At 33.5% G+C, this 27425-nt stretch overlaps 3 protein-coding genes across 5 annotated transcripts; 1 reads left to right on the top strand and 2 right to left on the bottom strand.

The window, feature by feature from the left end:
• Positions 1–3133, bottom strand: LOC108216548 (uncharacterized). Its single transcript, XM_017389341.2, has 6 exons — positions 2946–3133; positions 2808–2834; positions 2665–2727; positions 764–842; positions 354–399; positions 1–270 (listed from the first exon to the last, which is right to left on the bottom strand). Exons 1-6 carry the CDS (start codon positions 2985–2987, stop codon positions 261–263), a joined length of 267 nt encoding a protein of 88 aa, XP_017244830.1. The 5' UTR covers positions 2988–3133; the 3' UTR covers positions 1–260.
• A 1485-nt stretch (positions 3134–4618) lies between these two features.
• Positions 4619–12938, top strand: LOC108216886 (glutamate receptor 2.2). 3 transcript variants are annotated; one of them, XR_001806164.2, is made up of 4 exons: positions 4619–5010; positions 5099–6201; positions 6320–6628; positions 12331–12938. XR_001806164.2 is itself a non-coding variant. In XM_017389744.2 (3 exons), the coding sequence occupies exons 1-3, from the start codon at positions 4728–4730 to the stop codon at positions 6329–6331; spliced, it is 1398 nt and encodes a 465-aa protein (XP_017245233.1). In that variant the 5' UTR covers positions 4619–4727; the 3' UTR covers positions 6332–6801. The 3 variants fall into 3 exon arrangements, 1 of the variants encoding a protein (XP_017245233.1); XR_001806165.2 differs by having other exon boundaries at positions 12328–12938; XM_017389744.2 differs by lacking the exon at positions 12331–12938 and having other exon boundaries at positions 6320–6801.
• A 188-nt stretch (positions 12939–13126) lies between these two features.
• Positions 13127–21723, bottom strand: LOC108218574 (diacylglycerol kinase 7). Its single transcript, XM_017391569.2, has 12 exons — positions 21181–21723; positions 19592–19714; positions 19281–19418; positions 19122–19207; positions 18302–18392; positions 17637–17712; positions 16780–16862; positions 16631–16701; positions 14770–14847; positions 14416–14503; positions 13895–14011; positions 13127–13539 (listed from the first exon to the last, which is right to left on the bottom strand). Exons 1-12 carry the CDS (start codon positions 21487–21489, stop codon positions 13381–13383), a joined length of 1419 nt encoding a protein of 472 aa, XP_017247058.1. The 5' UTR covers positions 21490–21723; the 3' UTR covers positions 13127–13380.
• Positions 21724–27425: the final 5702 nt, after the last annotated feature.

The following is a 27425-nucleotide window of genomic DNA, read 5'->3' as shown; positions in this document are numbered from 1 at the left end:
TTTCCAAATCCATCATACCTTTCAAATTTTAATAGCAAGTAGAGGGTGGTGTGCACAAACATGTCCGACAGAAAGTAAACGGGAGGGTGGAGAAAGTGCATCATTGTGTTTAAATTACAAGGCCATAATAATGAAACAATTCAAGTTTCTACCTCATGCACAATAAAATCTGAATGACAAACCGATAAGTTGACAGAGGACTACAATTGTCTGTAGAGCTAAAACATCTATGGTGACAATATAGAATTCACCAAAGGTTATCATTTGCCCCTGCAAATACAAAAGAAAAATTATAAGTACTTTAAACAGCATATATGACTTGCTCAGGAAAAGGGGTAAAAGAAGCCACTTACGTGTTCATCATTAATGTAATGTTGTCTCCTTTTAGCAAAATCCTCCCTGCAAGGAAACCAAGAAGACAATTTAAGCACATGTTAAGTATCAGACGGCTGCTCCGAACAAAAAGAAACCATCATCCATAAACACGATCTTCTTTTGAGTTTTGAAACAGTTCATGTTTTTCTTCAAGCAGATATATATCAAATATATGCAAAGTTTCTAGAGAAAAACATGTTTCAGAATTTCCTATTAAAGAGAGTATGAAACTTTTTACTAGTATATTTCACAAAATAACAATAAATAACAGCAATGGTACCAGAAAGAAAAATTATTATATTTTTTTATAAGAGCACTTGGGAAAATTCTTTGCTAGAAGTCCCTTTTCTACAATTCAAACTTCTGAAACAATCGTATAGGTACATACCAAGTGATTTCCTGCTTTTCTTCTTGATACTGACTTCTTCAGCATCATCCAGGACTAAATTCATGTACTCATCAAACCCCTGAAATGTCCAATACCAAAATTAACATAAATATAATCTCTAGTCACCAAGTCCAAACTTACACTGATTACATATTATTTTAAATCAAAAAAAGAACTACTGCATATACAGATAGGGCTTCTGACTCCAAGTTTGGAGTGTTACTTTCTCATCAAATTAATGTATGTTTTTTTCTATCATACCTTGTTCCTTTAAGATCTGCAGCTACCATAAAAATCACACACACATAAACACGTACTCAGAGTGCTAAGTTTTTTTAAAAAAAGAACATAAGAGCAAAGCATAGGCTTGCTCGACTTGAACATAGTTTTGCAGTTGCAGGCACATATATGATACAATATTGGGAAGTTGAAGCTTAATGTAAACATCACAATTCTGACATTGGACAATGGAAACATTTTGCATCATTGGTTTAGAAACTGAGGGGAACAAAGAATTTAAGTCAGGAAGTACACACCAAACTCCAGTGATACATTTGATTGGAATGATAGAATGAGATTCAAATTGAATATTAATGTTATGTAAAAGATTAAAGGTGAAAGGAAGAAAATTCTTTATAGGGAGGATTGTGAAGAAAACTTTAGGAAGAAGAACAAAGCATTTGTTCTCTAATTGGTGGGTTCGAGCTCTAGTTTAAATTGGTACGAACGGAATGTAGAAAGCAATGAAAATTACAAATATATTTCCATAACATATTACAAGTTTCCATTCAATTTTGTTCAATTTTATTTCTTCCAACTAAATGGAATATTCATTCTCGACATTGCGGACTGGAGTTACTGTATAAATCTGTACAAATGGAAGGTAGGAAGGAATGAAAATCATAATTATTTGCCGACAACATAGTACAAGTTCTTCTGTTCCATTTCTTCCAATTTAATTCCTTCTGACCATATGGGGCATAAGCCTTCTCAACTTTCAATTACAAGCGGGGCGTCTCTTCTTTTTTCTTTCTACAAGAAACACACCATCTTGACCTATATTCACTTTTGTACCTCTAGTGCTTTCACCTTATTTGTAACCCTTTTGTCAGAATGTTAAATCCTAAGTACACTATGCAAATGGAAATGGCAGTGAAATGAATATGAGGTAACAAATTGTAGTGAACCAAATTTACCAGCTAACACGCCATGTGCTTAAAAGGCTTAATAACAAGAATACTAGACATATTCTACCAAAATAGTTGACCTACAAAGAGACATCTCTTTGACCTCTAGATATTTTGTTTTCATTGTGTGCCATAAATCCTACAATAGTTGAATCATTAAACTCTTAAAAAATTATACATTGTCCATAAAAATGTCAAAATAAACCTTAACAAACACTAAAGACATGAGATATCTACCAACTAAAACCAGGCATTCAATACGTAAAATATCTTTGGCACTCTTAAAGCCTTGCAATTACCATAAATTTTTAACTCTTTAGCCGTTAATGTTTTACAGCCTCCTTGTCACTATAAGTAAGCTCAGTATTCCTTGCCGTTATCATGATTTCGACACTACAAAATAGGTTCAGATTTGAGCTCTCAATTGCTACACCAAACTATAGCCAATTTTTAAAAAATTCCTAATTAAATCCAAACAACCACTTGACAGGAAAAAACTAAGTACCCATCACACAAACACGCATAGATGCATCACATTATAAGTTCTATTCTATCAATGCTAAATATTACACACAATCAAACAGCATAACATCTGATGCACAAACCAAAAGATTCTAAAACCCTAGTGGCAATCTAGGATACACATCAAAAAGGCACTATAACAGTCAAACTGTAAAAACAGATAAGAGCAAAAGACAAATTAAGAAAGCTTACGATAATCCTGCCTTCAATCCTCAAATCTTTCTGCTCGAAAAGCCATATCTGAATGCGCGCTTTCTACACACAATTCCAGTAGCAAAACAAATCAAATTCTGAATTCACATTTATCTATAAACAAATTAAGGAGAGAGACTTACGCTTTGGAGAAACCTGAAAATCAGATTCTGAATTGAAACAAAACACAAACAGAAACAAAATTGTTAAGAAAAGACGTCAAAATAGATAAGTATTAAAACATACGTGAAATTAGGGTTAGAAAAGGGGAAGGTATGTACGATGGGCTGGGTCATAATCCTCTGAACTTTAGTGCTCGCCATGGCTGCTGCTGCAGAGATGGATTCAGCTGGAGCTGCTGCTGAGAGTGTTTTGGGATTTTTGGAACCCTAAAGTAAACCAAAAGCGCAGATTGGGGCTTGGAGTTTTTGACGGGGTTTTAGAAGGGGGCTCGCTCTCGGTAAAGTTTAAAAGAAACAAGTGAAATTTTAAACTAATTATATATGAGAGAAAATAGTTTCAATTTATTATATAAAATAATTATGTAGAATACATAATTTATCCGAAACTTATAATATATTATAAAAATATATTTGTAATATTTATTTGATTTAATGATATATAATTTTATCATATAAATTATTATAATAAAATAAATTATTGTCTATTTCTTACTTTTTTTCTTCCAAATTTTAATTTATTTCGTATATGATATATTACACAAACATGTGTTTTTTAAATAAAAGATATAAAATCTTAATACGTCAGGAGTTTAAACAAACAGCTCCAGCAGCCCAGCCCATTTGCTGCACTGGTCCAATTCCTTTGTTCCGCCATTAATAGATAAAAACTGGACAGTCCTCTTTCCAGGGCTCCACTGCCATTTGTATAGTTTTTATTTTTGTTTTTTATTTAGATCACCCAGATACAGCTGTACAGATAATAACAGGGCCTGAAACTAAAGAAATGAGCTTTTCTATGCTCCGGACCTGAAAGATTCGGGTTGATATAATATATGCATTTGAAAGTTTTAGAAAGTCTATGAAACTTATATCCGGAAGTCCGGTCAAGATTTTAACTTTGAATCGAGCATTCAACCTATTATCCTACATTCATGCACCTGCTGCTTTTTAAGTGAAACACACGTTCGATTTGGAACGCTGATAATACTAGAAGTTAGAACTTAGAATGGTTGAAGTCCCAACATAATTTAAAACTTTATACTCATGTCTGCACAAACCACCAATGTTGCGGATATAGCGTATGCGTCTCAGGTATTTTGCATTTTCCACAGGTGCAATTTTTCGTAAACAAATATTACTCATATATAGCATTGTTCCTTAAAAAAAAGTGCATATGAATTAAATTATACAGAGACATGCCATTGGTAATAGGAGTGCTAATTAGTTTTGAGTAATGCTCCATGCATATAAACCCCTACAGAATTCTTTTACAGAATGACGTGGTAGAGCCACATGTGGATAACACTAATGAGCCTTGTCGGCCACTATTTTTGAGTACTCAGGCTGATTTCTGATTTTCTGTTGATCATACTCCAAATAAACAGATAAATGACATAATAAAGTTGCTCAAAACAAAGATATGATACTTGATAATGACATTAGCAATTTTTTAATAAGTTTAGATTCTAGAAGTTGAGTGAAATTCACTCAAGGTAAGCTATGAGCAAGTGTGTGAATAATATACATGAGACCAGGGATAGTACATGCACTTGAGAAATCACAAAGTCAGGCTCCAAGACCAAAGGAGTTAACTGAATTTTTCCAGAATGTTATAAACGTGTAGCTTCCTGGAAATCACTTAAGTCACTATAAGTTCCTTATCCCTGATTCTAGTTCTATTTTTTATGTTTTATATTTTTTGGTCAATATTGACAATAGACCAGAAATACTTGAATATATTCCTTGTTACCTAAGGTTACTCATTGAACCCATGACAGCAACCTGTTCTGTTATAATATATATCTATACCCCCTCCCCCGCCCACAAAAAAAAACTCTAAAAAGATCATAATATTTTTTGTTACTAGAATTCCACAAATTAATGAGGTTCTTCAAATTATGCTTATATCTTCTGTTGATCAATAGTACTATTTACTTCCGGTTGGTTTCAGGCCAGAATGGAACAAGTGCGACTACAGACTCGGATAATCAAATTGTAGTTGATATTGGTTTGATTCTTGATTTTGGTTCATCTACTGGTATTACTGCCATTTCTTGCGTATCCATGGCTTTCTCCGATTTCTACTCTGCAAATCCTCATTACTCTACAAGGCTGGCTTTACACCGCAGGAATTCTGATGATATTATTTCTGCAGCTTCATCAGGTGATTGGAGTCATTTATTACTCTAACTTGCAAGTAGGTAGGTGGTTATATTTGTAGTCATTTATTTTACTCGTTTTTATTAATGCAGCTTCGGAGCTGGTTAATGAGGTACAAGTGGATGCAATCATTGGGCCACAGAACTCCAAACAAGCTGGCCTTGTCGAAGAAATTGGAGGGAAATCTCAGGTGCCAATCATCTCGTTTGATAGAACGACAGTGCCTGATTCATCTGAACTGGAAGGTATTGCTTCCCTTGTCAAGGTACTCGGATGGCATGACCTTGTAGTGCTTTATCAAGACGACGCAGAAGAAGAATTTGGGCCTAATTTCATATCCTCTCTTACCCGTACATTACAGCAAGAGAGTATTCATCTTTCATATGTGAGCGCAATCTCAGCTTCTTCCAGTGTACCGGACATCAGGAAAGAGCTGCGCCACTTGAGGAGTATGCAAACTCGGGTATTTCTTGTTCATGTGACTTCTCATGACCTTGCTTCTCGCCTCTTTTCTCTTGCGCGTGAGGTAGGAATGATGAGCAAAGGAACGGCTTGGATCATCACTGATGCTTTATCCAATTCAATAAGTTCCTTGAACGCTGCAACTATTGAGTCGATGGAAGGCGTTTTAGGCATGAGGCCTTACATACCCAGGTCAAAAAACCTGGACAACTTCAGAATCAAATGGAATTTGATGCAGAAAAAATATCACCATACTGAAAAAGTTGGTACCGATTTTTATACGTGTTTGCAGGCATACGACACAGTTTGGGCATTCGCCACAGCAGCGGAGAAGATCCAGGTCCAACAAGTACAGAGGAGCAGTGAAAAATTAAATGCACCAAGCCCTGCCATCACACAGATCAGAATCTCAGAGACAGGACCAAGACTTCATGATGAAATCTTGAAAACCAGGTTTCTAGGCCTAAGCGGAAAATTCAAGTTGGAGCACGGGAAATTAGAAACTCCGGCTTTTGAAGTAATCAACATGATTGGAAACGGCTATAGAACTGTTGGATATTGGACGCAGAAGAGAGGCTTCAGCCGTAAAATAGCAAGTGCTGCTGAGGAAGATCATCAAGGAGTAGTTCATCCAAATTATGGTGAAAATGTTCTCAAACCTATCATTTGGCCTGGAGATTCCACACAGAAGCCTAAAGGCTGGGATATACCAGCAATGCCCCTGCAGCTAAGAGTAGGTGTTCCACATAAAACAGTTGTGACTTTTTTTGCATAGATATTTTTGAAAGCTGCTTTGTATTCGTTATAATCGAAGCTTGAAACTGAATTTTTTTTCCTTTGCTGGTTGACAGTGGCGGCACTAAGGGAACATCTGCTCAGATTGATCGGAAATTACTGGATGCAGAGTTTAAGCATGGAGGCCTACGATGAGGAACTTTCTCTCGGATGCAAAAATGGAGATTCTGACACTACTCTTTACGAGATCCCTGCATGAGCCTATTACTTTATCAATTCAGTAAACTCCCTTCTTCGATTAGACTGGAATGAGGAAGTTGCTTGAAAGAGATTACTACGAGCCTCGTGACACAGAAGAAGAGACATCACACAGAAGGTGAAAGTAGACGTTCGGTACTAACATTTACAGTAATGGAGTTGTCGTGGTAAGTCTCCTTCATCATCAGTTGATCACACCTCATCTTCATAATATTCTATCTTATTTGTAAGAACCTCTGTGTAAAATAAGACATGACATAGATTGATGGTTAATAGAGACAAGAAAGAACTGAGACATGTTCATATTTGTTGTCGAGTATTTTCAAGAGTATCGTTCGTAGGGAAGGACTGATATCAATACTAATTTCAAATCTCTTATCTCTTATAATTCAGAAGTGTGGAGAAGAATTTGGTGGGTTTTATCTATCAACTAATTAATATAATAAATCAATAAATATGAGAGAAAACAACCCAAGAATTAGAGTTCTTCAATGGCTACCATGAATGCCTAATTTGTGTCTCTTGTTTGCTAAAAACAATCCTTCGAATAATTATAAAATCCTCTCCCAAGGCAAATTATAATATCTACAATTATTCTCTAAATGCCACTCCCATGATCAATCAAAGCACAATTGTAAATTACTAAGCACCAAGGATCTCATGTCTCATAACTCGCATAATAATCTCCCAATTAATTAATTGGGTTATGTCTGTCATATCATGTACTAGAATTATAACTCCTCTCCCGATTCGTTATAACTCCTAGAGATTCAATTAAAAGTTAGCTACTCTTTTAATTGTATAAAGCGCTCAATGACAGATTAACAAATCAAGAGAAAACACAATCCAACTAAACAAACATAATAAGCCAAAGAATACTACCTAACTCTTGGATCAAAGGATTAGCTACTCATGAATAGATGAAACAAATATATATTTATATCACAAACCATGAGTGTAAGAATTTAAGTACGAAGAATACAACTTGACGAAAGTGCTCGAAGTCCGGATGAATCCCTTCACTCCTTCTTCCAATATCTTTCACAAGTGCTTCTCTCCCTTTTCTCTCTAAAAAGGCTATCTCTATATTATTCTATATGATACAAGTTAGTTGTCTCTAATCTCTATCAAAACCCTAATATATATAAGAGTTTTCTTAATTTACAAGAAAATAAAATAATATCCTAAAACGGGTTGGATTCTGATGCTCAAATTCGTAGGCTGCTGTTCAGGCCTGATTCTGGACTGATCCAGTTGCCTTTTGATATCTGGGCCACCTTAAACTTGTAGAAAATTCCAATATCTTCGCGTGGGCTGTTAAATCGTCCAATTCTGACGCCCGGAACTCAAGTTATGGCCCAAACAAGATTTGCTTCGCTGGCTAACCATAAAGTCCGAATTTTCATCTGATTAAGCCCAAATAAGCTTGATTTAATCCAACTTCAGGAATATTTATTTTCCTGAAATTAAACACTTAAAATCAATTAGTAACATCCCGATTATATACAAAATACTAAAAATTATGGGAATAAAATCATATAAAAACATATATAAATATATGCTCTATCAAATATCCCCACACTTAGTCTTTTGCACGTCCTCGGGCAAATAAAATAAATAAACTAACACCTAATAGATATATACCACTTCCGTAGGTGATCACGGTTGCATTTAGCATATGCAACAAGCCCTTTAAACCCCTAGGCAGCCCTAGTGGACGAGTAAGGTCTCGTGAGGGTTTATAGCGAATGTACCCACAAAATCCATCTAGCTCATGTAATAATAATATAGATGACCACAAGAACACAAGCATGAAATGCAACTACATGAATTAATGCACTAATAAATGAAAATGTATGGATCCCAATAATAATAGTGTATTCCAAGTTAGTGATAACCATCAGAATATGCAACAAGTTTAGACACATCAAGCTCACACCGCAATAAAACCACTTAGTGAATACAAGTACAGAGTGTGCGTGTGTGCTTAGCTTAACGACATGCTCTTCTTTGAATCAAGAACAGAGACACACCAGTTTCAACATGACAAGCCATGCGAGTTAATAGCTCCCAAGTTGAGTACTAGAATAGATCTTAAACACTCCGTTACTTAGAACTAGCTATCATTCAAGTTTACAAGGGATTTCTACGTCTTCTTCTTATTGCTATAATACTACTATATTATATAATTCTTTTTTTTTTTGCCACATGATCGGTCTAAGATTGGGACGCTCCTCATGGTAAGTGAGTTACGACCACCAAAAGACTTCACAAGCTCAATTTTCTCCTCTTTTTTTTTTATAAGTCAAGTATTTCTCCAGTAATCAAGGATAATGAAAAGTCACCAAGAAAGTTATATTTCTAGTACAATTGCACTTAATACCAGCACAAGTACATGGGTCGTCCCTTTCATTTTCGCCACTCATTGATCTCAAAGGAGTGCTTGATACTTTATTGATTTTTTCTTTTTTTTTTCTTTTTTTCTTTTTTTTTTTTGAAGAAAACATTTGCACCCCACAATCACCTCAAACTCAAGCATTTACGTACTAAGCTCAAAAGGGAATAGTCAAAATTCTAATCATCAACAAACGGCTACCCCTCAAGAAGCAAGTATATCTAAGTCTCAATTCGATATTTAAGAGCATAATAAGCTTGTGTAAATAAATAAGCTCTGCACTAGTGACACTATGCATGTAACATCATTGACATATGATCATAGCAAGAATTAATAAAAAACAAGCTACACATAGTATCATCATAGGTTATTAACTTGGACTATTACATGGGATCATGCTATGTTATGCTATGCAATGAAACATGTTATGCAACTATATGAACTAATGTAAGCAATGTATGAGTATTTATCCTAGCATGATATGATCATCTAACTATTTTACAAGGCTAGAATTATTTTTGATTTTTAAATTTATAATTTTTTTTTGTTTTTTGTTTTAATCAATAACATAACACACTATTGAGAACACATCCCCACACTTAAATGAGTCAATGTCCTCAATGACATACGAATATTACTCCTATAAATAAAAGAAAAGTAAGAATACTCCCCTATGCATACGCATGAAGTCCCGCTTGAAAAATAAGTGAAGTGTTTGGCTCCAAGTCGATGCACCGCGGGCACCTTAACCATGCCCATGGTGCCAATCATTCTGCCCGGACTTCATAAACTGACTTCTGGACCTTAAAATCCGATCTCCACCGTTCAGAATTTAGATATTAGTGTAAGGAAGATGCTGTCCAAAATTCAGGACGATCCGACCGTTGGAACTCCGGCAAACGCAAAAACAATGCAGCTGATGCAACCAGAAAAATTGCTGCGATTTTTTTATTTTCTGCACCTGTAACAACCACTTCAAACAAACACATCAAGGTAACTTGTGGGAGTAAAAACAAATCAAAATCTACCTAATATTATAATCATGGGTTGCCTCCCAAGAAGCGCTTGTTTATTGTCATTAGCTCGACTTATTCACATACAAGTAACAAAACTAATGAGGTGAAAAAGCAAATAAGTGCACATATCTACGAATCAATAATATAATTATGATGTGCAAATATATCTTTGGTCCACAAACATGTAAGAAATTTTGTATGGACCACACTTGCTCAAGAGACCTCCTAAAATCAAAGTAGCTAGAAAAGTCGTCAGAATAATCATCATAAGTACGACTCTTAAACTCCACCCAAATTGGATCCTTATATTCTAAAGCAAAATCATCAATTAACGCATCCTTCTCAATTAGAATTGGATACTCATCAATTTTTATCTCGTCTACCAATTCATTAAGCACAACATTATCTACTAAATCTGGCAGAATTTCAGTTGTATCCAATTTTTCATTATCAAGCACGGGACAATTATAATCTAAGCAAGTAGATTCATTAGACACAAAATTTTCATCAGTTGCTAAATAAGTATCATGACAAAGTGGGAAATCGACACAAGGAGGAATCCTAAAACAACCATTATGCATCACAAGTTGAACGTCCATAATAAACGTATTTCTTTTAGCATTCTCCTCGTACCAACTTATCGAATCTTGACAAATTAAATCAGTCTTATTAGCAACTTCAAATTTTGGTTCATCAATATGTGCAAAAAGTCCCATAAACATTAAAGAAGGATTGTAATGAATTAAGCTTCTATCAACATCATAACATGGATAAGGATCATAAAATTGATTTTCAGATGCATATGAAAAATCAGTGTTAGGTGGGTATGGAGGATAATATGAGTTGCAACAATCAAACGAATTCACCTGATACGCATTAAAATCCTGAAAAAAATTATAATCTAGACATCGTTCTTGATCATTGTGAAAATTCTGAGCGTTATTCCAACCAAAATTGTAATTCATGCCGTCTCTTTAGCTCACAACTTTTTTGGTGTCAACCTCAAAGAACCTGAAGACACACCAAAAACAACAAAAGAAGGGGAAGAAAATAATAATATACAACAATAAAATCAACACCACAAGAAACAATTAACTTAAAATCAGTATTGCTGCCTTCCCCGGCAGCGGCGCCAATTTGTTGTCGAGTATTTTCAAGAGTATCGTTCGTAGGGAAGGACTGATATCAATACTAATTTCAAATCTCTTATCTCTTATAATTCAGAAGTGTGGAGAAGAATTTGGTGGGTTTTATCTATCAACTAATTAATATAATAAATCAATAAATATGAGAGAAAACAACCCAAGAATTAGAGTTCTTCAATGGCTACCATGAATGCCTAATTTGTGTCTCTTGTTTGCTAAAAACAATCCTTCGAATAATTATAAAATCCTCTCCCAAGGCAAATTATAATATCTACAATTATTCTCTAAATGCCACTCCCATGATCAATCAAAGCACAATTGTAAATTACTAAGCACCAAGGATCTCATGTCTCATAACTCGCATAATAATCTCCCAATTAATTAATTGGGTTATGTCTGTCATATCATGTACTAGAATTATAACTCCTCTCCCGATTCGTTATAACTCCTAGAGATTCAATTAAAAGTTAGCTACTCTTTTAATTGTATAAAGCGCTCAATGACAGATTAACAAATCAAGAGAAAACACAATCCAACTAAACAAACATAATAAGCCAAAGAATACTACCTAACTCTTGGATCAAAGGATTAGCTACTCATGAATAGATGAAACAAATATATATTTATATCACAAACCATGAGTGTAAGAATTTAAGTACGAAGAATACAACTTGACGAAAGTGCTCGAAGTCCGGATGAATCCCTTCACTCCTTCTTCCAATATCTTTCACAAGTGCTTCTCTCCCTTTTCTCTCTAAAAAGGCTATCTCTATATTATTCTATATGATACAAGTTAGTTGTCTCTAATCTCTATCAAAACCCTAATATATATAAGAGTTTTCTTAATTTACAAGAAAATAAAATAATATCCTAAAACGGGTTGGATTCTGATGCTCAAATTCGTAGGCTGCTGTTCAGGCCTGATTCTGGACTGATCCAGTTGCCTTTTGATATCTGGGCCACCTTAAACTTGTAGAAAATTCCAATATCTTCGCGTGGGCTGTTAAATCGTCCAATTCTGACGCCCGGAACTCAAGTTATGGCCCAAACAAGATTTGCTTCGCTGGCTAACCATAAAGTCCGAATTTTCATCTGATTAAGCCCAAATAAGCTTGATTTAATCCAACTTTAGGAATATTTATTTTCCTGAAATTAAACACTTAAAATCAATTAGTAACATCCCGATTATATACAAAATACTAAAAATTATGGGAATAAAATCATATAAAAACATATATAAATATATGCTCTATCAATATTATGATCAGTAATACTACAAGAATTTTAACCGTGTCTACTCAATCTTTCAGCAGTAACCACATTTCATTGGCAATATTACGCGTGCAATTGAGGAGCAGAGTTTTAACAGACTGAGAAGGGAGCCTCGCAAAGTATGTCATGCCTAAGATACATCCCCTGATAGTCGAAGTTTAACTCACTGGCTCTAATTCCCCTTCAAATGACCATCAAGTTCATCGAAACAGGCCTGCAGAGGAGGATATTTTAGGCGAAGAAGAAAGTGTAAAACAAGTAGTATGACGAGAATTTAGCAGTACTGGTATTGATCCTGGTGAATTGGTGATCACAGGATGATCAAGTTAGTGTATATGCACACAACTGGTGGGTATTTTTTTTTTTGAAAGTAACTAGTGGGTATTTGATTATTAATCTGTCCCCCATGTCTATATTGTGTAATGGGTCCGGATCTCTGACATAAGATTGTTAGTTGTACGTTTAACTTAACCCTAAGTTTCCAGGAGATGCTACAGCATCATTTAGCGAAAAATTATCTCAAGATTTTTCACGTCCAGCACTTTTTTCCCGCGAATGGATGCTACTATCATTCGTTCTTCGTATGTTCCGACCAACTGCCTTGTGTAATATACATAAATGAGATGGCAGATGTGAAGCTGAGTGTTGATGAATATATGCATAGGGATAAATCTTAGACTGTTCTTTACTTTAGATCCTCTCTGCATCTGCAATGCTCATACATGTTGTCTCCTCCATTTTGGAAAAGGGATCCAGTTAATATTACTGTAACCTGCACTCTTTTGATTCGAAGAAAATAATCCAAACCGAAGATGTTAAGAGGGAAATATTAAAAACTTTACACCAATAAAAATACATTTCATAACTAAAGAAGCTTTCCAAACTAATAGAGTTACATTAGTATGTTCATGTACAACAAAGAATCTAAAACAAGCAATCTACAACATATTTCTTACATCTTAGAAATGACAGTTAATAAATAATTTTCAGAGAACATCGCAACGCCTGCTAGCCTACTAGTGCCTCTCCGAATAAGCAATTCTTTATACATAAATCAATCAGGTACCATTAAATTTGAGAGATAAATAATATTATTGCCCATCGATCATCAGTGATTGTAATGGCACTCGCTTGATCTCCACAACAGTTGTGGAGTTCTTGCTTATAGGTTGTTTCCATGGCTCCCCATCCATCTGTAGAAAACCTTCCTTCCAGTCTCCACCTCTAAACTCAAACCGAATTGCTGCTGCCTGAGGATAAATCAAATGCAATTAGTTTTCATTAACAAAAGTCGATATAGAACAGTTCAAATTATAAAGCTGAAAAATGAAATAAGATTGGAGTACTTTGGAACACTGAATTTATTTAAAATATATAAATCACAAGTATTGAGTCGTCATTTAAAAATTCTCATATTCTAAGCTTTAATTTTTAGTAATTTGGGTTTTGATCAAATCCAAACTTGATTACCAGAACACGTCATTACTCCAGATCCAAAATTTCAAAGAAAATCCAAGTTTCCAAACAAGCTATGAGATATATTTGTCAAAATATTTTGGACCAACATCGTTAGTGTACTCTTCACAAGAAATCAACCAAGTTTACCTGTGCAAGGTGTTTGGCTGAAATAATTTCAACCAAGACAAAAGATGCATGCCATCCTTGTTTGAGGCCAAAAATTTCTAGCAGACCATCATCAGCACGGGCTTCAACAAAACCTCTCTGACATAACAAACAATTTTCGCAAGTGAGGCAAATATACTTCCTATGAATATTCAATATAAACATTGAACACCAAGTTAATACATGACTTACTAAATATGCAATGATAGCACATATCCGAACAAAACAACACCCACATAAAAATGTGTGACAGATGAGTGGTGGCGTGGTGCACAACAGTCGACAATAAATAAAGAAAAATGACATTTTTACAACTTGTGGAAAACAACATATTAGACTAGGGACATGTTTGTCTATCATCAGTGACTTATTAAAATATCCTAGGCAGTTACAGGCTGGGGAAACAATACCTACTTTTTGATGTACACTAAAAGATGATAACAATGTGATATGAATTGCCCGGAACTGTTATTTTGTGAATACTGTGAGAATTGTACACTTACCTTTTCCATATACTCCGGCTTCAGATTCCCCCATGGATGTCTTCCACCTGCATAATTGCGCAGATTCAAAGCAACTATGGATCTAACACTGCACGAGAACAATCAGCCAATACAAAATTAGAATCATCCCAGCAAAATCATATGATGTAGATAGCTTTTATGAGAGAACATGAAAAAGAAAATAAAACTCCAACAGTTACATGCCAAAGGTTGAGGTTTTGAGCCTCAGTGGAGGCAAGCAAATGTGTGTGCGAGTATTTAACTATCTTGCAGGTGACCTTATCTAGAAAAAAATGGCAGAGCAGCAGTATGTCACTTTTAAAGGAATAAGATAATTGTGAAATTTATATCAACCTGGAAGGAACAGAAATAGGCTCCCATTCAGAGCAGTTGGCTCGTTTAATGTGGATCCTTAAGATATTATTTAATCCCCTGCATCCATAAAGTTGTCGTTACACTTAAGCCATAGATACTTTGTGAAGCACGTAAATTATCAATCCCAGCTGATAAGAGAAATGTCAAATTTAGCCACATGTATCATACACAATTTAGTTAGCTCGCTATATCAGTAAAAGTGAATAAGTTCTAAGCTTCGAGATCAAGGCAATAAGTGTTAATTCAACAATCAGGTATTCAGGTATAGAGTTTATGAAGTGTAGATTAATTGGAAATCATGTTAGCCAGAATGTAGGATATATACATAGTCACATGCACCCAACATAAAGTATAACTAACACTAAGCTATAATATATCCGTGTTAACTTGTGGCACAATGTTAGTGCCAAAAATGGCTATATGCCTATGTGATCGAGGTCATATTGATAATTATGTTACATGTTTATTTATATCATGCATTGTCAAACCACTTTGTAATAGCAAACCTATAGTTTCCAAACAATTAATTTATAACTTATAACATCATACTGCCAAAACTTTTTCTTTTAAGAGTGCTATATTAGGCTTAAGTTCTTAATACTTTGACTTGTCAGTCCATAGATCAATCGCATGGCGGAATTTCATAGGCAGCATGGATCTGGGGTGGGGCTTGCCCCAACTCGAACCTAAGTAAGCACTTCACTTAAACTTATCTAGTTATCTATGTAAACATTAAGTATTTTATTTAAAATTTTAATTATTGCCCCTGTAGTAAACTCAAATTTACTACCTTCACCAGTCTACTGACAACATGATTAGGTAGAGAAGAACAAAATCTTAAAAACAAAAAACTAAAAAGAAAATGAATCAAAACAAATTAATGGATTACCGTGTATTGTGCTACTACTGCAGATAAAATTAATTAAGGAGAAGCTTAAAGTGCTATTGCTGCAAAGACCAAGAACTAAAAGGTAAATTTGAACTCACTTCAAGAAACAAGAGTTAATTATAGGAATGATTCTATCTAATTATAATGGTGTATTACAATGAAAAATATTTTATTTAGATTGTTGAACTTATAAATAATCTTTCTACATGTTTCAGTTGTCCCCGCCCTCCCCCCAAAAATAATAATAATAAGAAGAATAAATAAAATATTCTGAATCCATCTGCTCAGAAGTGACAATTGTACCAATTATAGCCAGCTTATTGCACAAAAAATTCCTTTTAAGCGCCCTGTCAGAGAAGCACAGGTATCCATCATGGACAGGGACGGAGATACAGTATAGTTTTCCCCACTGGTTTCAAAATTTGGATATATTTTGTATTTTGTATTCTATTTTTACTTCCAGTGACCCCATGACTAATGCATGCCGTTCATAATCAGTTGATTCTCGGTTCAAATCCCAGTAGTTCTACTTGATATATTATGTATTTTTTATCATAAACTTATGTATTTATCTAATCAATTAATTTAAACCATTTTTGATTAAGTGAAAATTTGGCCGAAGCTTTTTCTCGTGTGATTTTTGCCCCCACTTAACTAGATTTCTAGATCCGTCCCTGATCATGGATTCAAATTCTTATCTTACTAGGCAGGTGTATATGTCAAATTTTTAAGTAAAGGTGTGTTCCAATTTCTATACTGATAAAAGACTAATTATCCGCATTTTTAGGCTGATGTTTTCATGGAACTACAAATATGTGGATAATACAAGGCATAGGCGGATAGCTGTCCAACCTAGAAAACTATGTATGCAAAAAGAGGTTGACAATAACAATACTGAGGCCTGCCAGAAAATCAAATCCAAAAAAATCATCAGTGAAAGAGAATAGTGACCTTAGACTAGGATCTGATATACAAGGCGTGAAAAACCACCCCTGTGTGCAACTGTATCCTGAGTAAATCAACTGCAATGATAAAGTTTTAGATATTTTTTTAACCACTTCTATGATCAGATATGAGGACTAAAATAAAGGAGTTGAAACCTTATTCGAAACTGGACCCTGTGCAAGGTAAGGTTTTTCTTCACGCAAATTATGGAAACCGTAGGCAACTCGCGCATCCATTCCTGTATTTTTACAAAAAGAAAACAAAGATTACGCACAAAGGACTTAAAATCATTAAAAGCAGATAAATATATAATTTGAACAAGTTTGTATCCAACACCAACTACTTTCTCTGACAAATATTAATTTTCTACATCCCATTTCCAGTATTCTGATCGCAGGCAAAGATGTTCCAGGAGCTATGGTCTTTAAGTATAAATCTGCCAAGGCTTCAAAAGGTATTTGCACTGGTAGAGAAAATAAGTCGCATTGATTTCCTGTTTATACCTAAGCAACATGAATCTAGAAATCTGTATGTTTCCTTTGTCAAAATAAATTTGGGACATTATGAGAATATGGAGAAATTTGATGCAATCACAACTGGAAAGGCTGGTCAAGGTAGGGCATTAGAAAGATGGAAATTCCTTCCCTACATTTCAATCAAGTTGCTGCTACAGGACTCCGATTGGAAGGAGTACATTCTTTATACGGTAACATATGAGTGTGACATAATTTCATTGCGTCCAAGACCAATAGGCTTAGACAAGCTTAAGCTGTTCTGCAAGTTGGGTCCAACAGCATTTAAAAATTAATTATTATGGACTCACCAAGCTCCTTAACAAAAGCAGAAAGGCAAAAAAAAAAAAAAAAAAGTTCAAATATTACACACACAGATAATGTACCTGTTTATAAGGGTCTCAAAGAAAGTATAACTATTTATAAATCCCCTTCTTTATTAAATAGTATTTTCTGATTGTATTTATGCAAAACAGAGATGAATACTGCATAATGCATACCTATGCTAAAATAGTTATAAAAGACTCCTTCATAGCATATACGTTTCTCAGGCAAGTCCACTTCAGCTTCTAGTTCCTGCATGTTCCCTTAAAATCAGATAAAATTCATGTTGTGCTTCATTCAAAATTAGTTATTATATTGAACTCATACAGCTGCATCTGATTATTAAATGCAAACTGACAGTAATTTCTTCAAATTAAATAGTCAAGAAACACGGATCAGAATTTTCAGTACTATCCATTAACATAGTTTACCAAATGAACCATATTACATCATCTTTGTGTTCATTTGATGAACTAAGAAGAAATATATGCATAAGATTCTCTTTAATACTATAATTTACTTAAGTGTCTGATAAAAGCTAACATAAATATAATTATGTGCATAGTGTATCCAAAATGATGTTTCTGCGTCCTGAAATACATATTATGCAAGTGATCTTGAAGCATCAGACTTCAATCTGTGCCTGTGTGTGCAATATATGAATGACAACAATTATATATTGGTTAGTATGAGAGTTGGTGTCTGCTTGTGTAAGATTTGAATGGTGATAATATTTTCACTGAGGAGCAAGGTAATATGGCCGTAATACTCAAGGTTACAAAAGGCAGGAAAAGTTGAACATCAACTAGTCACACAAATAAACACGAATGACTATTGCAACCTGATCATAAGAAAACTCTTCTGGCTGGCGTTTTAAACAGTAGGACACTTTCACCTTCTCTTCAGCTGGCATTAATAATCTGATATTCCAACTGCAAATTATAAAAATGATATTTTATCATATTTGTTGATTGATGACGCAATAACAATTACTTGTCCAGTTTGGGCATTTGATACAAAAAGGTTTAGATCTCAGAAAACTAAATCACATTAAATCAACTGCACTTGAATCTAATGTAGACATGACAGCGTTTACAAATTAAGTATCAACAATTGTGCTTTCATAATCTATACGGTTGCTATGTTGTTTTAACGAAGTGAATCGTCTATGAAATAGCATATTTATAGTTTTACTGAATAGGACCGCGTAAAAAGTAATATATATGATAAACAAATGTTATGTCAAGTGCCAAACGTTAACTAATAGGTCAAGTGTACGAGCGCAATGCCTAATAATTTGAATTCCAATATGTCACACCAAGTTGCCGAATGGGTTCTACACAGTTATCCATGCCTGATGTGGACAGACACCACCAACTCATATATACTAATCCCTGTTTGTAAAAGTAAGTTCCACATCTTTAGCAGAATCCAGGATGGACTTTACATTAAACATTGACCACATTGACTAACTGAAAAAAATTGATTAAGAAGAAAGTTTGCAGTAGCAGTTGTAAATATTCACCAGACAACAATGAATATGTATTAGCTAATGTTGTAGTGGTGCAATAATAAAGGAAATCTTTAATACTGTCCAACATTATGGAAGACATTTGAAATGGTGTTTTAACAAGGAGGGGCATATACGACGAACTACTAACCTGTCGAGGCGACGTATTTGACCAGTGGCAGCTCTGTCAAGTGTTCTTTTAATGGCTGACTTCCAGTTATATGGAAATGACCCGCCCTATAAAGAAAAGTTGAAGATTATCTCGGTAAATATCATGAAATGTGACAAAGCTGAGATATGAAAGTCTTACCCAACCAAAAGTCCTAGACAAATCATTTCCTGTACCAAGAGGAATAATTCCTGTTGGTGGAACTGGTTCTCTCTTTTGTTTGTGAAGCTCTCCTAGACAACCCAAGACCCAACCCACTGAACCATCACCCCCAGCAACCTGTCAATAGTTACAAGTTAATTTTGTTGCAAAATTTCAATTTTTGTATATAGTTATAGTCAGTACAACTTGTATCAACTATAAGTAATCTCACAATACGTAAAATTTTAATACTGAAACAGCTATCTTATATGGTGAACTAAAAATTCAACACTGCCCAGCTAACTACATACCACAACCCTCAACTTTTCACGAGTCTCTTTTGCACAACAGTCCCCAAGACTCGCAAACTTCTCCAGGCAACCCAACCCATACTGTACGAATTCATGAGGCTTCACATCAGAAATATCCAGAACCTGGCAGCCAAAATATAAAATACTGTAAGGAACTCCATATAATTGTGGATGATAATCTAACAAACATCGACCAAGTCCAGTGAAAAACAAAAGCGGTCAGTATTAAAGCGTCCTAATATTAGCACAAGGATGATATTAAAACTAAAAAAGGAATATATGAACTGAAAGATGCCCTATTATATGTCAAGAAGTATAATCATTTTCTACAGAAGACGAAAGTGCAGATTTAATACAAAATGTACTGCAACCATATCAAATAGATGTGTACTTGACTTTTTAAAGAGGTAAAAATTATTACAGCCGGTTAGGTTTGCGGAAAACAGGAAGCAAAGGACATGGAGTCTAGTATAAACTATTATACATTGAGTTTGTTGTTGTAGAAAAATAGAGAGTGAAATTACAAGTACGAGATAGGCTGTCACAGTTTGACAGCAAAAATAATGACCATGGATCAAATTGGATGAGATAAACATTGGGCTCAACGAAGGAGTTTCCTTCCATTACAGCTTCCTAGAAGCTCTTTAAGATCTAACTATGTTGAACTCTAATGGTTCTGTTGATCTTGATGGTAAGATCTGCTTTGTTTACTTGCAAAACTTGCAACTTTTCATGGCCAAAGTTAATAATTATTTATTCTTAATATTGTATGACATCGTAATTGTGTTGAAGATATTACAGAAATGTGGGTATTAAGTTAATTTTCTACGGAATTGTATGGAAAAATATAATGCTGACAATATGTACAGAACTTCTAGACGATTTCTATTGCAAGGCAGAAGACGTGGGGTACTCCATTGTATCCATTCTAAAAGCAGATTGTGATATTAGATCCATAGCACATTTCCAGTAAAAAAAAAATGCCACAAAACTATCTTTGTCATGAGTTTAGACTTTAGACCTGTAGCAAATTATACCAAAATTTGTATCACGTTTTCTATGACATATATCATGTATCACATCTCTTTCATGTTTTAAACTTGGAACTTCCACAAAAATCAAACAAAAGAAAATATCATAAAATCTTATATTTGCGTCAAATTTTACATTGACATCCAATCATTGCTTAGGGGTTGTATTGAATTTACGAGCTTCCACGTCAACTCTGCTAGATCAAGTATGTAATTGAACATAATATTTGAACCAATTAAGGCCTTCTTCTACCATCCTAAAGTCTTGGAAGAGTTGATTAAGTATCATAATATCACATTTCCGTTCTGGCAGAAACTCCTCACTAATTTGTCTGATTGCTTGCTCGTAGAGTTGAAATCTGTATACAATTTTCCAAAATTCATATACTATGTTTATCAATCCATTAGCATATTTGAAAATCTGAACCTCCTTAATCTGTTAAAAAAAATTTAGTACTAATTCCACCCTGGCCCTGGTCATTTCAAATCCTGGTTCCGCCACACATAAATCATACGAATAATCATACATAGACTACACGACAAGGAGAGAAATTTGACCTGTTCTTGAGTCATCAAGTCCTGAAGCCTCTGTTTAAGCTGCGGACCGTAACGTCCCCCACTCTTGGAATTAATAAACACGACTAACGGAGCCTCCGGCGCATCTTCTTCAGCAGCGTCGTTATAACAAGAAAGAGCAGCATCTATATCTTTACTCTCAATAGCTTTGCGCATAGCTAAACGTAGATAATCCGGCATACTAATCCTCCTCCTCAGCTCTTCTTTCGGAATCTGAGCTCCGGCCAGTGTGCACGCCTTTATCGAATCAATCAACGACGACCGCACCGCCACCCTGTTCGGCGAATCCATCCTTCCTATAAATCAAAACACGAAACAGTACGTTGCAACAATCGTCTATCAGAAACTCCGCAACGCTAACAAGTAAGCTAAGAGGATTGGTTATTTGAATTTGAAATGCGAAAATGATTACTGAAGGTGAGAGGAGAATATAGAATATAAGGTGTGGTTGGCAACCATTATAATATACAGAGAAAAGAAATGGGTTTTTTTCGAATACTTGTGATGTTGTCCCCTGTCTACAATTGGACACGGTTGGTGTTGTCACAGACTAACAGTTAAAGACTTTGCTTAACGTTGTCATCAGTTAATCTAGCTTCCTGTACTGCAGCTGTAACTATGCGGATTATTACGGAGCTTTTGGTGTTGACCGCGTTTTCTTATTAATTACAGCCGTCTGTTAGGGTACGTAAAATTCTTAACTATGTCTTCTTTTTTAGTTAATTACATTTTTTAATTCTTAGGTTTGTTTCAAACATAGTTTAGTACCTGAACTTTAAAACGTGGTGATATGCACCATACATTTAACATTCCGTTGTAATCTCTAGTCACTATTCCGTCCAAATCTACCGTTAACTTTAACTGTTTGAAAGGTAACATTGTGTATAGTAGTTTTTAACAGCTACTTTACCCCTTGTGACCCCTCAAAGTTTATATATTATATTTTAAAATTATTTTTGAGCACACACAACGATATTAAAAAATTAAAATAATTTTTTAAATATGTATTTATTTTAAAATAAGTTACATCGTTTATGTAGGAAAAAAATCAGATTCTAAATCTAGATGCATATTTTAAAATTTATTTTAAATTATTTTACATCGTTGTGTGTGTTTAGAAATAATTTCAAAAATATAATACATAATTTTTGAGGGGCCACAAGGGGTAAAATAGCTGTTAGAACTAATATGTACATTGTTATCTCTCTACTAATTAATGTTAATGGCAGAATTGGACGAAATTGTGATTAGAGGTTACAACTTGCACAGAAATGTTAAGTGTAGGGTGCATATTGTCATGTTTTAAAGTTCAGGTATTAAACTGCGTTTGGAATAACCTAGGAGTCACAAAGTGTAATTAACTATGTCGATTCAAATCTTTTAATTTAACTTTTACTAAGCGTAATTAGTGTGAAATCAGTTCTTGTATTAGCACGCTCGTATGTATGGAAATAATGGGACATCCTAAAAAAAATTACATAAAATTGAGTAGGACGAAAAGAGCAATTTTTAATAATATAAAACATTATTACCATCGACTATTTTCTTTCTCCGTCTCTTTCTATAATAATATAAACACTATTACATTCATTACTTTTCTCCTCCGGTCCGCGCACCACTCAAAAACAAGGGAAATGTGGTGACTCGTGAGTGGCTGTGGCTCCTCACAAGTCCGCGTCGGTTGAACGGGTTCGGGAACAGGAATCATACAAAAGTTGATACCTTTGATTAATTTGTACTATGATTAATACCATGACTATCATCATACAAAAGATGATAATTAAAATTGATAGGTACAAAATTCATATTTGATCCGAATTAGTATGCCCCGACTTAGTTTACTTTTAAATTTTCCATTTAAATGTAAATGCATGAGGCTTCTCATTTCAATATAAACTAATGACTTATTTCGACAAAAAATTTATATTTACATAATATTTTTAATATTAAATATTTAACATGTGTTTAATATTTTTTATTTACAGAAAAAGTCACTTATTTTTTAAAATATATATTTTTTCTCAAAAATATTTGATTTATTTCTGAAAATTAAAATAAATGATCGCCTCACAACACGGTATTCACGTATGCTGTTGTGTTTACTGCCATGAAGGACGTACATTATTTGTTAATCAAAGCAAAGAGGAGAACGATAATATTACAAAAACAAACAACTCCATAATCATAGTATTAATCAAAGGTTTTATTTAAGTAGTACTGTAGTAACTAGTACAGTAATATGTTCTGTGCATGAAGCATCTTTACAATGTGGGATCACAGCTGTCAAGAACATGACTTGAATCGTGGACAAAAGAATGATTGCTATTTCCCCTTTCTCGTGTTAAAGTTAACTCGCATTATTATTTCTTTTCTTCTGTTATGCTAAAAAAAATTCTAAACTATCCCTTTCCATTTAAGTTCAACATACCAATAATTTTCTGTAAATTGTAAGACGGTTTAGGTATTTATTCTCTTATAATATATATAACTAATTACTTTATACATATATGTTAAGTATTATTGAAAAAGGGTTAATTATCAAACTCATCACTGAAGTAGTCAAATGGTATCAACTTCATCACTGATCTCCACTGGGTCTCAAGTTACTCACTAAACTCGCTTAATGGTATCAAACTCATCACTGCCGTTAAAAAAAAGTAACGGAGGTTAGACGGAGTGACAGATTGGCGGTTGATGTGGCACATTAATAAGAAAGAATGAAGAAAAACAAATGAAAGAAAATAAAAAAAAATAGAAAATAGAAATGCCACATAATTTGAAGTTTATGTGGAAATAAAGTATGCAAATTTTTTATTAAATTGATTTTAGGATATAATTATCTAAATAAACGTATGGAACTAAATTATAATATATAATTAACTAAACAATTAAGATTAACTTTTATGTTTTTTATTAGATTATAATTATTTTTGAATAAATTGAAATGTTTTCTCTTTTAATAAATTTTAATTATTTTTTTGCCAACAATAATATTCACATAAATAGAATTTATTAAAAGAGAAAAAAATTCAATATTATTCAAAAATAATTATAATCTAATAAAAACCATAAAAGTTAATCTTAATTGTTTAGTTAATTATATATTAAAATTTAGTTCGATACGTTTATTTAGATAATTATATCCTAAAATTGATTTAATAAAAAGTTTGCATACTTTATTTCCATATAAACTTCAAATTATGTGGCATTTCTATTTTCTATTTTTTTTATTTTTTTTCATTTGTTTTTTTTCAGTCTTTTTTACTAATGTGTCACGTCAACTGCCAATCTGTCACTTCGTCTAACTTCTGTTACTTTTTTTAACGGCAGTGATGAGTTTGATACCATTAAGCGAGTTTAGTGAGCAACTTGAGACCCCGTGGAAATCAGTGATGAAGTTGATACCAATTTTCCACTTCAGTGATAAAGTTGATAATTAACCCTATTGAAAAAAGTATAGCAGTTTAGATTAATTTGTAATGACATAAATTTACGTGATTCTTAAGGAAATCGATAAAGTATAAGTTAAGGTTTTATTGTACCCCTAAGTGTGAGCTATTTTTATACTCCCTTTTGTTATCAAGACTTTTTGCACACAATTCAAGGTGCTTTGACCACCTACTTAAAATTATTTGTTTTAAAATTTTCTTTTTCTGAATTAAAATATATATCACATATTTTAATTCAGAAAAAAAATTTATAAAAAATAATTTTAAATAAGTGGTCAAAGCATCTAAAATTATGTGCAAAAAATCTTGATGCCTTGTAATAAAGACGAGAGGGAGTACTATGTTACACGAATACGCCGGCATTAACATCCATTTATGATTCATATCGATTTTCTAATTTGCAAATTATGAAATGTAATTTCTTACAAATATAGTTTTATTATAAAAGTTTAAATTTAAATATGTCTAGAGAATAAGATGTTTAAGCAAACAGATATAGTTTGGCTATCTAATCAAAGTACTCAATTTTTTTGAACACTTCAATCCCTATAAACTCCTCGATAATTCTTTCATTGGAGAATTTGAAATTTCTTAAATAGTTAAACAATCTTTTATTCCCAGCTCGAAAAATTAACAGACAAAAAAAATTAAAATATAGGTCAATTAACTATATGATTGGCCAAATGACATAAATATAAAATTTTCTGTGATTTTTTTTTTTTTTTGTAAATTGCAATATGCAATGCATATTTTAGTACTGACTAGGATGATTGATATGAGTTATAAAAGGTTTACTTTTTGTTCTCGGTTTATATTAACAACATCCTGCTTTCAAATTTGGTCAAGTTTGCTAATAATAATGCAGTGACTGGGGAAAAATCATTAGAATAAACAAACAATGATAATGGAAAATTTCAGGTCTAAAATGTGTATCCCTTGGTTCTATTTTGAAGTCCAAAACGGGCAATTTACCAGTTTGACACGTTCAACCTTCAAACGGTCCATCATTTCCTCCAAATTTCTCTTGTATTCCACTTTCTAGAAGAGAAAGACCAGTCTCCTAGAAGAGGACCTACTAACACAGTTACATTACTGGGTTCGATACTGTATTGGAACTTACAATGAGAACTAAATTGACATATCGGTTTTTCTAGTGTGTGTCCATAGATAGACCCGGCAAATTTTCACACGATACGAATACACGACATGAAAACGATACGAAAATTTAGTATTTGTGTTTGCATTTTGAGTACACAACACGAAAAGGTGCACGACACGAAGTACACGACTGAGATGTCGTGTCGGTTTTGTGTTTACCCTTCGGGTACACGACACGACACGAGGTACACGAAATAAATATAATTTAATAGTTAAATATTAATATTTAATTATAAATATGTATATTTGTAATAAATATATGTATATTTTCTTTTAAAATAATACACAGTTTATAATATTGTAAGTGTAAATGATTTAAATATATATATATATTTCATACTATTTTGTAAATTTTTTGCTTAGAAATCTAATATTTACATTAATTTTTATATTTATTTATATTTATATTTAAATTCGATTCTACACGAAACAGGACACGAGAACGACACGAAAACGGAGGTACACGACACGAAAATACACGAACACTAAACGGGTCGGTTTTGTGTTTGGCCTTTGAGTACACGACACGAAAGTACACGATCTGCACGAATTACCAGGTCTACCCATAGACACATACTAAGCACCAAATTTTATAAGTTTAGTGGATTTTGATTTGCTTATGCTTCTTTATAATGATGGACCCCCTGCAAATTCACCAACCACATCAATCAAAATCCATCAAAATTATAGAATTTGGTGTTTAGCATGTGCTCATGGGCACACTAGACAAACCCTTGACATATTACTCCCTCCGTCCCAAAATACATGTCAATTTGACTTTTTACACGTAATTTGATGTGCAAATAAACATACTTTTATACATTATTTTTAAAAAAAAATTTCTGAATAAAAGTTTTACATTCATATTTTTATTTAGAAAACGAAAATTTGAAAAATAATGTAATAGAAATATGTTTTATTTGCACATCAAATTACGTGCAAAAAGTCAAAGTGACATGTATTTTGAGACGGAGGGAGTACAATATTAAGGTTTTGTTTGGAATTTGTTATGCAAACAGTGATGAATGGGCTCAACCCTACCCCATCCCCAGCCAAACACAGCATTATTTACATCGACAAGGGAGGAATGGGCTCGCGCTCGTCCCATATATTTTAAGAACTTGAAGGTGAGGAATAATATCAGAAATACCCTTTTTAGAGCTGGCCCAAATAAACAGGTCAAATTCTCCGTGAAGTCCAAAAATGATTATTTAATGCCCATAAAACGACTCCACTGAACTGAAGTGAACACGGACACGGTTTAACATGTAGGCCTCCTTTCATGTTGCTGAACACAATATTTCTTCTGAAAATATAGGCTAAAACTTATTTGATAAATTAATAAATTTTCTGAATATCAGACTTAAAACCTGTTTGCAGATTCCTCTGTTTTTGAAAAATTTTGGTTTTTAGCTTTTGGAGAAAGTTATGATAGATTTTTTCGGTGACATTTATGATTTTTTTTCTACATATCATGTTTAAAATATATTTTTTATAAATAAAAATAGTGATATTAAACTTTTATTCAGAAAAAAAATCAAATATAATGCGTACAAGTATATATTTCCAACACCTAGATTACTTTTACAATATCAAAACGATTATACTTTTGGAATAGAG

Source organism: Daucus carota, chromosome 4 (assembly GCF_001625215.2).
Source record: "Daucus carota subsp. sativus chromosome 4, DH1 v3.0, whole genome shotgun sequence".
Lineage (NCBI taxonomy): Eukaryota > Viridiplantae > Streptophyta > Magnoliopsida > Apiales > Apiaceae > Daucus > Daucus carota.
This window is presented reverse-complemented; position numbering and strand designations above follow the sequence as displayed.

Bases quoted from the DNA above. Each gene is read 5' to 3' on its own strand.
- LOC108216548 (XM_017389341.2), bottom strand. From the start codon at position 2,987: ATGGCGAGCACTAAAGTTCAGAGGATTATGACCCAGCCCATC. The intron at 843-2,664 runs GTAAGCTTTCTT...TGGACATTTCAG, and splicing joins GGATTGAAGGCAGGATTATC to GGGTTTGATGAGTACATGAA. The intron at 400-763 runs GTATGTACCTAT...GTTTCCTTGCAG, and splicing joins GAAAAGCAGGAAATCACTTG to GGAGGATTTTGCTAAAAGGA.
- LOC108216886 (XM_017389744.2), top strand. From the start codon at position 4,728: ATGAGGTTCTTCAAATTATGCTTATATCTTCTGTTGATCAATAGTACT. The intron at 5,011-5,098 runs GTGATTGGAGTC...TTATTAATGCAG, and splicing joins TATTTCTGCAGCTTCATCAG to CTTCGGAGCTGGTTAATGAG.
- LOC108218574 (XM_017391569.2), bottom strand. From the start codon at position 21,489: ATGGATTCGCCGAACAGGGTGGCGGTGCGGTCGTCGTTGATTGATTCG. The intron at 18,393-19,121 runs GTTAGTAGTTCG...TATAATTTGCAG, and splicing joins CAAATACGTCGCCTCGACAG to TTGGAATATCAGATTATTAA. The intron at 17,713-18,301 runs GTTGCAATAGTC...GGGAACATGCAG, and splicing joins AAGAGTTTTCTTATGATCAG to GAACTAGAAGCTGAAGTGGA.